General features: G+C 37.5%; 6 protein-coding genes across 6 annotated transcripts; 3 read left to right on the top strand and 3 right to left on the bottom strand. All coding sequences in view use genetic code 12, as the record gives it.

The window, feature by feature from the left end:
• Window positions 1–420: 420 nt before the first annotated feature.
• Window positions 421–3,510, bottom strand: UBA1 (E1 ubiquitin-activating protein UBA1; the record flags this gene model as incomplete). The annotated part of the gene is made up of 1 exon (XM_064997216.1): window positions 421–3,510. One exon carries the CDS (start codon window positions 3,508–3,510, stop codon window positions 421–423), a length of 3,090 nt encoding a protein of 1,029 aa, XP_064853288.1.
• Window positions 3,511–3,872: 362 nt separating this feature from the next.
• DASC09_036160 (fimbrin) lies at window positions 3,873–5,935 on the bottom strand (the record flags this gene model as incomplete). The annotated part of the gene is made up of 3 exons (XM_064997215.1): window positions 3,873–5,709; window positions 5,777–5,832; window positions 5,915–5,935. 3 exons carry the CDS (start codon window positions 5,933–5,935, stop codon window positions 3,873–3,875), a joined length of 1,914 nt encoding a protein of 637 aa, XP_064853287.1.
• Window positions 5,936–6,410: 475 nt separating this feature from the next.
• On the top strand, window positions 6,411–7,586 carry DASC09_036150 (2-dehydropantoate 2-reductase PAN5; the record flags this gene model as incomplete). The annotated part of the gene is made up of 1 exon (XM_064997214.1): window positions 6,411–7,586. The coding sequence occupies one exon, from the start codon at window positions 6,411–6,413 to the stop codon at window positions 7,584–7,586; it is 1,176 nt and encodes a 391-aa protein (XP_064853286.1).
• Window positions 7,587–7,658: 72 nt separating this feature from the next.
• Window positions 7,659–8,717, bottom strand: ERG27 (3-keto-steroid reductase; the record flags this gene model as incomplete). The annotated part of the gene is made up of 1 exon (XM_064997213.1): window positions 7,659–8,717. The coding sequence occupies one exon, from the start codon at window positions 8,715–8,717 to the stop codon at window positions 7,659–7,661; it is 1,059 nt and encodes a 352-aa protein (XP_064853285.1).
• Window positions 8,718–9,337: 620 nt separating this feature from the next.
• Window positions 9,338–9,718, top strand: DASC09_036130 (uncharacterized protein; the record flags this gene model as incomplete). The annotated part of the gene is made up of 1 exon (XM_064997212.1): window positions 9,338–9,718. The coding sequence occupies one exon, from the start codon at window positions 9,338–9,340 to the stop codon at window positions 9,716–9,718; it is 381 nt and encodes a 126-aa protein (XP_064853284.1).
• Window positions 9,719–11,145: 1,427 nt separating this feature from the next.
• On the top strand, window positions 11,146–12,348 carry DASC09_036120 (uncharacterized protein; the record flags this gene model as incomplete). The annotated part of the gene is made up of 1 exon (XM_064997211.1): window positions 11,146–12,348. The coding sequence occupies one exon, from the start codon at window positions 11,146–11,148 to the stop codon at window positions 12,346–12,348; it is 1,203 nt and encodes a 400-aa protein (XP_064853283.1).
• Between the last annotated feature and the right edge of the window lie 705 nt (window positions 12,349–13,053).

Genomic DNA, 13,053 nt, shown 5'->3' with positions numbered 1-13,053 from the left:
TATGTGTTCATTTGCTTCGACTCCTTCATGCTTACAGCAATTGTTATGACCTGTTCATTCTTCCCTAGCAAATTCCCTTTTTTAATATCCTTTTTTAATATCCAGTTTCCAATCATTAGACCTTTACTTTTTATAAATATGTTCAGAGCTCATTTTGTAAGATTAATGATGGAATGAAATGAGGCTCATACCAAGCCAGCATAGATATACACGTTGTAACCAACCACGATCAGACTGATAAGTGGATCTTTTCACTTAAAAAAAAATAATCAATCATTCGTAGCGCACGCCTTCTTACTCAAGTAAGAATTCTTATCAATTATATCACTTCAAAATTAAAAAATTTAGGAAAAATAACTATACAGCATAAAGTAAGAATAAATATAAAAAAAAACAAATCTCAAAAGAATACTGCCATTATCATGCCAAATGGATAGTAACAAACGGAACTTCCACATCTTCACCACTTTCGTCATCGGCACAAAGCTCTAAGATCATTGTCTTCTTATCACTTGGGACTTCTTTACCGGACACAAGTTTGTAAACTTCTGGCAAAGTCATGGTGCTTCTTTCCTTCAACTTCTTTGGTGGGAAAAACGAAGCGTACAACAAGCAAGTGTCATATGAAATCATAGAAATTTCCAACTTCTCTTTGGTTTCAAATTGGTCAAGCAATTCTTGCAAAGTGATGTCCTTATTTTCAATATCAAATCTGTCCCAAATTTTGTCGAATTCTGTGTCATTGTACTTACCCTTTGGAGAAGCGATTGGTTCAGAGAAACCAAAGAATGGTAAAGCCAAGTTAATGAATCCGTTCTTGAAATCATCCAATTTCTTTTCTGGAAGAATTATCTTGTATAATTCCAATTGCACCAATCCAGTAACCAACGCAGTGGTGGTTGCAATAGCTGGGATAATTCTGCCGGCAATAAACTTAGTTCTAGTTCTATCAACGGTATTAATGCTGTAGTTCAAAGCTCTACAGTTGGAACAAGCAGTAATGAATTCAATATGATGATTGGTGTCATCATCCTTTTCGAATTCTACTGGGCTCAATCTGAAACCTGCCAAGCTAGATGGGGATGGCAAACTGTCAGATAATTTCTTCAATTCATCAGCATCATGGCCACCGGCTTCAGTCATAGATTTTAATTCATCATCATTCGCAGCGATCTTCATATCAGATTTGGGAGAGAATGGTTCGATTTTCTCTTCGCATGCAAGAATAACACTGGCGTATTTTTGTTTATCTGGAACACCTGAATCACCGTTGAGACCAAAATTAAAGGCTCTCAAGTTAGCACCTGCGACAACAAAATTGAAGTGTTCCTCATTATTGATGTCATACTTGAGAGGAGATGGGCATCTCTTAGTACCAGACCAGAAAGGTTCTCCGCTTGAAGTCAAGGAGTCTTTTGGGAAATTGTACAATAACTGTTCGATGTCGTGGTTGAATTTCTTTTCAAATTCAAGTCTGGCCCATTTAATACAGTCATCAAATGACACTGGTCTTTCATTTAAATTGGAGCTGATAGATTCTAAGATACCTCTAATATCACCACTCTGCTTCAAAGTAGCTTCCACAAAATTCGCTTGAGTCAAATACATGTTAACATTTTCTGGTGCTTCAGTAAAGAGATCTTGGAATAAACTCTTTGCCCATGCAATAGTATGATCAATCTTACTTGGGAAAGATCTCAATGTACACAATGGAATACCCTTCTCTGGAGGATCTTGAGAAGAAGAATAACTTTCTGTCAATCTTGGAACCACAACCTGGGTGTTACCCTTAGTACCCAAGGTACCACTTTCCAACAATGGTTTCTTGTAAAACACACACTTTCTGTCAACATACGTTCTTGCTTCAACGTTGTCCAAAGCATTTGTAACCAAGTCCAAACCATTCCAAAAATCATCATTGAAAATGTGTTCAGTTTCTGGACCAACTTTATCGATCAAGCTAACAATTTTATCTTCCAAGTCTGGATTCATAGCAGTAACAGCTTTAGCGGCGGCTTTTGACTTTTCAGACCCCACGTCCTTTGGTCTAAATAAGAATTGTCTATTCAAGTTTGATTTTTCAATAGAATCATTGTCAGTAACAATAATTTTACCTTCTGGACCGGATCCTAAACCTTGCAATGCCCAGTTTTTAAGCATCTCACACCCAATAGCACCTGCACCAACAAGGAATACCTTCAAATTAGCAATCTTTTGTTGGAACTTCAACCCAAACACAGCAATTTGGGGGTCATATCTGGATTTTATGGCTTTCGTAGTTTCTTCCGTTCTTGGATATTCTTCTGCATCTGGCAATGATTCCAAAGAATCAAAGTAGAGGAACTGTTTAATTGGGGTGAACTTGCCAGATATAGCCTTCAAAGCTTCCTGAGCAATCATACCACCCAAAAAGGCATTGATACCTGGGATATCACCAGTAGCTTGATATGCCAATTCGCTAATCAATTCTTCATCAACTTCCGCATCACCCAAGACGTCTGGATTCTTGGTGGCCAACTCCTTGGTGTACTTGACCAATTCTTTGGCATCAGATTTATTCAATGGACGTGGTAATTTCCCATCATGAATTTCTTGGAATTTATATAATGCTTGGAAACCCAAATGTAATTGACTTGGTCTATCGAACTTAGCAAAATCAGTTATCAAGTATTCTGGGTTAGCCAATTGGGTGGCCAATGGTTCAAATTTCATAGCAGTAGGCACTTTTACTTCTGTAAAAACACCTCCCGATTCGTAACCATTCAATTTTTTACCTACGTCAATCTTGAAAGCAAATGGGCCCAAAACCTCGACCTTATACGCTTCACCTTCGTTTAAGAAAGCAATTTCTTCTGAACCTTTAACTTCTGAAAACTTGACATATCTTCCATCTTCCAAGCCATGTCTTTCATCACCCAAGGTTGTGACGGTACCATCAGTTTCGATGTCAGTCACCATACTACTCAAAGGTTCTTCGCCGTTTTTGTCAATGATAGTGAACTCGTCACCAAAGTCGACAAAAGCTTGCGCAAATAAACCTCTGGAATCAGCAGAAATATATTTGATATTATTCTTGTGTGTAAATTTGTTAAGAGCAATTTGCTTCTCTAAGGATAGCAATCCACTGGTCACAATGATCACTTGAAAGCTTCTTAATTTGGATTCCTCTAAATCATCAATGATGGAAATAGGAACATATTGATTCAACTGTGATAATGGTTCTTTAGAGGCAGATGCTCTTGGCTTGCCAATATCTTCAGCAGTCAAGAAAAACTGACTAGACAAGTCACCAAGCTCCACTTCACTTGGATCATATAAAGACAACGACTTGACACCGGCTAGGGCAACGTTCTTAGCTATTTCAATACCCAATCCTTTCAACCCGATGATCAAAACACTAGACTTTTGCATTCTGAGCATCGCTTCTTTACCCAACACGTACAACTGACGAGAGTAAAGACCCTCGTCAATTTTAGGTTGATCAATTTCGATTTTGCTTTCGGTCGACATTAACACAGATTGTCGATGTTCCTTTTTCTCTATTTATTAATGTGGTTAACAAGGGATTGGGTGAAGGTAAGCTATATTTTTGTGGACAATTTAGAATCAGTGGCAAGCCAAAACCATCCCCACACGTGATTTTAGTGGCGGCTAGTACATTACCTAATGAGGTAATCGTGTCGCGATAAATCTTTGACATGTTGACGTTTTTTTTATTCATATATAATAAGACAATGATAATAATTCACCAAAATAATTGAAGGATAAATCAGAAGGAGAAGAACAGGAAATATTGTACGAGAAATAAGAAATTCGTTTCAAAGAAAATAATAATAATAAAAAAAAAGAGCAAAGAAAATCGTACAGGGCTATTAAATGTTAAGCGACATCAATGAGCCAACAAAGGTTAAAATAAGTCTAGAACGGACTTCGTTGATATCTTCTGGAACCAACCAGATCAAAGCACCCAACTTTCTAGCAATAGAGATGGCCAATCTAGCATTAGCGTATCTCTCTTCTTCAGTTCTACCTGGAGTAACTAAATCGTAGTCAACGTAACCTGGCTTCAAGCCATTCAAGATATCTAATAACCATACACCATTAGCCAAAGAAGAATCACTGAGGGATCTGACAAAAGTTTTCTTTCCTCCCTTTTTAACAGTCTCGTTTGCCCATGATAAAATATCGGCATCGGTCAACACCTTCCCATTCTTGGCCAACTGGCTTAAAGTTTGAATAACGTTTCTTCTCATTAATTGCCAAACAAGAGCCAAAGTCAATAACTTATTAGAATCAAGAATATCAGAGCCCTCAATACCAACAAGTGAGAAATGATTGGCCTTACCAACCTCAACAGCATAGTTAGTATTTTCTAAAGCCTTAAATCTCATCAAATCTCTGCCATTAGTTGGTTTCTTGTTAATGTATTTTTCATTAACAGAGCCTGGTAAAACTTTTTGGAATGCTTCCAACAAAATAGTACCATCTTTCAAATCTTCGAATAAGTTAGACACAGGGGTACTGACATCCAAGGAGTTCAACCACAAGGTGAAAACTCTAGCTTCACGCTCACCTTCAGCGTCAAATTCTTCGATTTCTGGTTTTTCGGCATCTTCCACTGGGTCTAAACCTGGATGAGTGTTGAATAAATGAGCCACAAATGCCAAATTCAATTTAGGATTACCAGCAACCAAGGCAGTAGCAGTCAAGTATTTTCTAGCATTCAACTTTTCAGCATTTTCCAAAACTTGTTCAGCCCTGGTCAACAAATCAGGGGTTTGTAGAGGGGCTAATGAGCATAAGCTTGAATCCAATTGGTTCAACAAAACGGTATAGTTTTCACCATCTGCAACATCTTTACTGAAATTTTTGACTGTTCTATTCCAACCGGCTTGTTTCAAGTGATAGTTGAACCATCTCAACAAGATTTTTTCTGGAGATAATCTCAAAAACTGTTCCAATTCTTCACCATCTTCCAACAATCTGTAAAGTTCTGGATGATATTTGATATCAATCTTACTCAAAAGACCTCTTCTGATAATTTGCCAAATCAAGCCCAAAATCAAATGTTCGGTACCATCAATAATATCTTCGGAATGGACATTAACAACTACACAACCGATGGCTTTAGCAGAATTGATAACAATATTGGCATTTTCGGTCATCGTGAATTTATTCAACTGCTTGTTTGCTTTTGGCCAATTCAAAACTCTGGTATCAATAGTGTCTGGGACAGAGTCATTAATTAACTTAGACAACACCAAACCATCACGACATTCATCAAAAATTTGGAAAGTGTCGGTAGGAAAAGGTAATCTGTTACCAATGTCAGCATCACCAGCTAAAACACTATTGATATGCTTGGTGAATTCAGTTCTTTCTTCTTCGTTGATTGTGTGACTAATACCCGAGCGGCTAGAAACAATAATTTTAGCATTAGCGCCCTTTCCCTTATGAACCAACCCGCCTACTTTAGGAGCAGCGGAGGCGGCATTGGTACCCATCAAAGATGGGGCAGGAGCGGCCTTTGATTCCTTCAATTTGGCGTGTAATTCGACAAAATCATCTAATTCGACGTGATCCGAGGCATCGACGTCAACTTGCTTAAGAGTTTGACGGACATTATCATAAGAGTCTGTGCCAGCCTTAGAGACTTCTTCAATGACCTTTTGCTTTTCAACCCAGCCCTTGTCATCGATATCAATGTTTCTATTGTTGTTAGTAATTAGTTTTTACTGTATCAATAAATACTCCGTAATTCAATGGCAATACTTACCTGAATTTTTCGATGATCTCAAACAACTCCGGTTGAGGAAGGATAGGGAATTTCTTCTACACAAAAAAAAGAGAATCTAGTTAGTATAACGCTTCAATTATTATTCATATGGCGATTTCGGGAATCACATTCACATACTTGAAGTTTCACGATATTCATGGTGATATTGTAATAATTGCCAGAGTAGGTTAAAGAGGATCTAGGAGACGATTAAGTGGAAGAAGGGTGCTATCATCTCATTTTTTGAAGTGGCCAAATTTCGCAATTCCCCCAAGCACCCGCGTTGCTGGTATCTGGTATAGAAACTTCTGTGAATAGGGGGACAGCCCAAAAGAAACTACAGCACCAAATTCATAAGCAACAAAAACTTCGGTCCATAACCTAACTATTTAAATGCAATCCACTCTAATCACTCCCTTTTGCTATTTTTCTCTTCCATGTTGGTTTATTCTACTATCATGGCACAGATATGTCACTTTTTATTGAAAACCGTTACGGTGTCTGGGTGCAAAAGGTTTATGGATGCAGAGGTTATTTGCCTTGAAAAACTCTTCCTTATTATTGAATGATGAGCTACAAGGTTGTTAAAACATGGCCAATAAATGACATATCTCTTAGCTGGAGTCTTTAGAGTATGACGTTTATATTAGGATGTGGTAATATAGGCTCTTTGATAGCCACCTCGCTAAAAAAAGTGTCAAGGTCGGAAATAACGTTGATATTCCAAAATCAAAAAAGATTAGAACAATTTGTCAAGAATGAATCCACCATCACCATGAAATACTCCAATATTAACCAGATTGAATCAACACAATTTCCAGCTATGACATACAGCAGTCTACGAAAGTCATACAATCAGCGATTGCGCTCCCTTAATAAAACTATAGATCAATTCATAGGAAACCAGCCGCCCCAGCATCCGGAGCAGATATCAGAGTCATCATTCCCAGTTGATGAAGGCAAGAGATTTATTGATAATCTAATTATCACTACAAAAGCCCAGGACACATACAATTCTTTGCTTCCACTTTTCCCCTTAATTAATGACCAAACCAATTTGGTATTTATCCAGAATGGTGCAGGTGTAGTTGAACAAATCTATAAGTCTTATTTTGCCAAACTACCTCCAAATCAACGCCCTGCAAATATTTTTCAGGGAATAATAAACCATGGTGTTTATAGACTAGATAACAAAAATTTTGAATTCACGCATACTAGTAGGGGTAAAGGAGAATTGAAACTTGGAAAATATACTGACCCAAACGGCTCAGAGATCGACAAATCAACAGAATTGCCGGAAATCATTAGTGATCTTGCAAAAACAGACCTACATGTCAGTTATAGTCCTAATCCACTTGATTTCCAGTTAGTATATTTTGAAAAGCTAATTGTGAACGCTATCGTGAACCCGCTAACCACGCTATTCGAATGCAGAAATGGTGAATTGTTGGAGATGTCAAGAATCAGGCCATTAATGACCAAATTATTGAAAGAAGACATCAAATTTCTTTATCTTAATTATTTCAATGAAAAGAATTATAGTGCATCAGATTTACAGATCATCCAAAACACTATTGACGAAGAGCGTTTAATGAATATCATTCTCAAGGTTATAAAACTAACGGCCAATAATTATTCATCAATGTTACAAGATTACAAGTTGAACAAAAAATCATTTGAAATTAATTATCTCAATGGATTTTTTGTTAGATCGGATACTAGTAATACTCCTTATAACAAAATGTTGGTTGATATGATACAAAACAAGCAAGATATGAGAGACTATAAGCAAAGTAATATTAGTTTATAGTGCTATAATGAATAGGGTTACTATATGTGTAAATAAATATCTATAAAAAGAGATGTTACTCTCAATATAGGCTTAAAACTTTCTAGTTTCTAATATTTGATCCTTAAGTTTCTCATCCCATTCAGCAGTCAATTCGTTCAAATATTTCAAAACATCAGCGGCGCCGGATGGATCCGAGATGGATGTTGCCTTTATGTATTCGTCACCATTCATTCTTGTGGCACTACCGTATTTTAACTTTTGAGTATCTCCTTCCTCAGGATTGGCTTTTAAACTGGCAAAAATGACGGAATTTGCTCCTTTATATCCAGCAATATTGTGCCATGGTGATCCCAAAAGTCTGGCAAAGTAGAATAAAAATAACATCCCGTAATAACTGAAGACATTTAAATATTCGAAGAATGAAAAGCTAGTGAAGATTCCTGGGTGTACCAAATACTGGGTGATGTTCTGATTTCTCAAATTTTCATATGTGGCCACATGAAGTAAATCGATCAGTCTTTTTGAGCTTTCGTAAACTGAATCAGACTTGAGGAATTGTAAGTCATTAAAGGATAAATACTTTGGATCGGACATGATGCTGGAAATCCAAATTACTCTTGCCTTGCCATTTGATAATAACGGCTTAATTTTATGGAGGAGGTAATAAGGACCAAATACGTTGGCTTGGAACACCAAACCCATGCCATCCTTTGACTTAACACCAACCCTTTGAATTTTATATGTTGGATTAGTTACAGCTTCGAGGGGATTTATGAGAACATCTTTTGTCGCTTGGAGCCAATTAATTCCGGCATAGACCCCTTGGGCAGCATTGACGTAAAAGTAATTAATTTCAGTATATCTTTTTGTGAGTTCATAGTACGCATTTAGGACAGATACCATATTAGAAAAATCTATGAGGAGATAGTCAAAATCTAGAATTGATTCTCTCTTGGTCACATTTGCGTTATACTCTGCAATTTTGGCGATGACTTCATTAGCTCTTGGAAGAGATCTTGATGTGACCACAATAGTGAGTCTTTCATCGGAAGGCACTTCTTCAAGAAGTCTGTAGGCAATGTTGATACCAAGGTTTGAGTTTGTACCCGTAATGACGGCGACCTTCCTGGCCAGGCTTGCGGATGACATTTTGCACGGTAAGGATATTTTGTTTTATGGTTCGTTTAATGGTTCGTTTACACTTCGGTCTGAGGGTTGGTCGCATTGAAAAATTCATGGGCCTATACTTCCATGCGGCTGTCCGGCCGTTTCCTAGGTGGTCTTTCTTCCACTGAAAACCGTCGCGGATCTTCAATAAGCAAAATGCACGATTCCAACGGTTTTATATGGTGCAATTACCAGATACCTAGAACCTCATGTCTCTGGAATCTATCGGTGCCACCAGCTGCGTGAAACCTGTGTTTCTATTTTCAGGAAATAAGATCCAATATTTTTTTAATTCTCAACCCCCTGATTCTGCAGCAAACCAAAATTATTGCGGATATTGTAACTATTCCCCAATTCTGTTACACCTTGTCACTCGTTTGGCTCACATATCATCAACCTCAAAATAACAAAAAAAAAGAGAAGAAAAGTTAGGGATTTATATAAATGATCACAAGTAAATCTGTGGTGTTTATGGAGTACAATTAACAGTTACCTTGAAACCAACATTGTCACCCAAAGTGAATTTCATTGTCAAATTGGAAAGCTTCATTACTCCAAATTTTTAAGCACTATATAACTATCTATCTCCTGGCTTTTATATCATGGTACTGAGTCAAATTAGAAGTAAACATTTCCAAAGACTTAGGCTTACTCATTTTGTGTGTCCTGACTGTGTATACGAATCAACTAATCAAGCTTCCCTCATAATACATTTACAAGAAAAGCATCATGATAATATTATTTGTCCAAATTTCCAATGTGGTCAAAAATTTGATAAAATTTCCCAATGCTTTTCTCATCTCAATAGCCGTCATAGAAGGGAGGGAAACTTCAAGCAATATCAGTTCATGTTGATCAAATGTTGCAACAACCCCCATTCACGATTGTTTAATTACAATGGTTACAAGTATAATCCAACAGAAGAGTTTTATTTTGAATTCCATTCAGAGGATTATTTAAGAAACTTTTTTGGCTATCGTTAATAACTGTCCATATTATTTGCATACAAGCGCTTACTTCCCACGCTATGAAAATATTATGCTGTATTATAACTTCGTTTCATCTCTAATCCTATCGGATACTTTTGTATTATATTAGATACTATTATATAAATGTTAATAAAATGTTTCTCAGATAATTTGGTCTTGGTTCTCACTTTCTTGCACTATTCACTTTCTCCCTGGGCAACGTTTATAAGCGACCATGATAAAATTCTTCGTATTTATGGAGAAAGTTAACTCAGAATCATCATTTTCTTTGTTTGGTCCAAGAATTGAAGTAAGTTGGAAGTGCTCAAATAACTGAGCGATGATGTTACCTATTCTAGGGCGATACACTGTTGCTCAAACTCATTCAAAGTGTTTTAGGGGGAGATAGTGGTAGTAGTAAAACCGATTCAATCTATCTTTTTCTTGGCTTTACGCTGTAAAGCACACACACACAATCGTAGTTCATGGACCACTTGAAAACTGTAGCAAAAGAGATCGTATCAAATTATTTACACGTATTGTCCATAATAATTGCCCCCAGGATTGACATCTATGTCACTACTACTAAAATAAATTTTTCGTATGACATGAACTGATTCCTGGAGATGGGCTTTTCAGGCAAGCTTACATTTGCTAATTAATGGATTTCTATCAAGTACACTTGGTTGTGTCTTGCTAGAATGCACACAGAAAGCTAAATCCAATAAACTACCTTGTAGAAGCTAACGGATATTGGTGCGGGAGCCCCAGAGGTGTTATTCGAATAAATTTCCGCGGTTTAAACAGAAATGGTGCCAATATTCTGGCGCGGATCCTCGTAAAAATATTATTTTTCCGTTTCTCTGGGACATGGCATTCATATGTTTGATATTATAATCTACGGCCGTGACCACTAGTGAGCATGCGAGTTACCTATGAACCTCTTAGAAAATTCTTAAAAGATTCAATAGCTCAATTGAATGTTATTTTTTCTATATATTTGTGTATCAGCTGTTGCTTTTGAGTCAGCATACCAGCTTGTATTGCCAAAGGTGAAAATCTTGGTCAACGACCACGAGTACCGATTCTCAGGCGCATCATCGATGCAAACATGCATGATCCTGGAGTATGGCATCGGTCCCTCAATCTGCGAAATTGGCACCTTAATTACGAATTTTCAGGTAGCCATCGAAACCATAGTAGTATCTAGGTAGTGAAATTAATATTACACTACTAAATGTAGGGTTTGAACCATATAAAATTACCAAATCTAGTGAGTTCACTATAAATCTGGCTGCTTGCCCTACTAATTTCAACATTAACTGCATTTAAAATCACAACAATCAAAAGCCTCACTTCAAAAGAAATAAAAAGCCCTGCTTTAAAAGAAAAAAGCCAATCCTCCCAGATATAGATTACTTTTTGAAAGATAAAAATAAAATATGTTTGCCCATAGTATATTCAATTCTTTCTTGCTTCTCACCTTGACGAATGTTGCCATGGCAGCATACTCTGCATCTGGTCACAACGTCGCCATGTATTGGGGGCAAGGTGCTGGTCAAAAAAGACTTTCCTACTATTGTGATTCAAGCAATGCTGATGCGTATGCTGATATAATCATGGTTTCTTTCCTTGATAATTTCAGTGGCTCCACCGCTTCCTTTAATTTCGGTAATGCCTGTGCTTCAGATTCATCTTGTACAGAAATCGCCGAAGACATAAAGACCTGCCAATCCAAAGGAGTCAAAGTTTTGTTGTCCATGGGCGGTGCAGATGGCTCCTATGGTATTTCTGGCTCCTCAGATGCTTCAGAATTGGTGGAAACCTTGTATAAAATGTTTGGTCCTAGTGGTACTGTTTTCCCTGGTGCTGAAGTCGATGGTTTTGATTTAGATATCGAACAAGGTACACATACTGGTTACAGTGAGTTTATCAGTGCTGTCAAAACTAAATTCGGCTCAGATTTTTTAATTAGTGCTGCCCCTCAATGTGTTTTCCCTGATGCTTCAATTGGTGAAGCTTTGGATAAAGCCCAGATTGACATTGCTTTCATCCAATTCTACAATAACTACTGTTCTCTCGACAAAACTTTCAATTGGGACACATGGACTAAAGCCGTTACCAGTACCTTTGCTAACAAAAATATGAAATTGTATATTGGTTTGCCAGGTTCTTCTTCCTCCGCCGGTTCAGGTTATGTCTCACTCAGCACCGTGAAATCCAAGGCAGCCAAGGCGCTCACTAACTCCAACTTTGGTGGCTTCATGTTCTGGGAGGCCTCTACTGTCAGTGAAAATACTGGATTTGTTTCTGGGATCAGAAGTTTCATGGGTTCCAGTAGTTCAAATTCTGCTTCTACGACTACCACTGGAACTTCATCTTCTACTCAAAGTTCTAGTGCAGCCCATAAGAAGGATTCCCAACATCATATCATCGTCACAACTACCGCCAAGGCAGTAACTTCGAAAGTTACCACCACTATTTCTCCATCACAGGCTACCAGTGATGATTCCGCTGCTGCTGCGTCTTCCTACACCAGCGAGTCATTGGCCACCAACGTTTTGTGGGCAGTTACTACGACCTATGCCACCCCAACCTTGCAAACCAATGTTTTATGGGCTGTCACATCATCTGCTTCTGCATAAATATAAGAATCTACCTTCCCACATCCCCATAGACGGCTGGCCGATCTATGGCCTTAGAAATCCTACATAAAAAAAGAAAAAAAAGTTCCTGCCTCAATGCTGGACTCCTTGTCACCAATTTTATTGATTATTGTTTTGTTTTTGTTTGATTTAGACAGAGTATATATATTTTTTTCACATAGACACCAATTATATTTCATCCGGCTTTTTGTAATATCTACCGCATTAAAAATATTATTACTCTTAGACTGATTTTGGAATGATATCAAGAAAATTGATGGGCGCTCAATAAAAAGAGGTATTGAAAAGTACAATACTGAAGGGAAAATCTTTTTTTGAAAAAAAAAACCACATACATTTTGCCGAAACTATGATAAAAACAAATGGTCCCTGGCGGGATCGAACCGCCGATCTTGGCGTAACAATGCTTAGAGCTGTTATTAGCACCACGCCTTAACCAACTGGGCCAAGGGACCAATGATGTTGTGGATAGCTTTATTTTCATTCATAATGAGTAAAATTTTAAAAAAAATTTTTCCATTAACCTGGCAAACAATCATTACCCCTGCCACCAACATGAACGAAACCAGAATGATCGATAGATATCTAGGTTTCCAACGAAAATTATCAAGATTGAAATCCAAAAGGCATTTCAATTGTCATATGGCCGTTGATTCAATGATCTTCTTGCTTGAAAGCAATATC

Source organism: Saccharomycopsis crataegensis (assembly GCF_037102585.1).
Source record: "Saccharomycopsis crataegensis DNA, jcf7180000000084, whole genome shotgun sequence".
In the NCBI taxonomy this organism is placed as follows: Eukaryota; Fungi; Ascomycota; class Saccharomycetes; order Ascoideales; family Saccharomycopsidaceae; genus Saccharomycopsis; species Saccharomycopsis crataegensis.
This window is presented reverse-complemented; position numbering and strand designations above follow the sequence as displayed.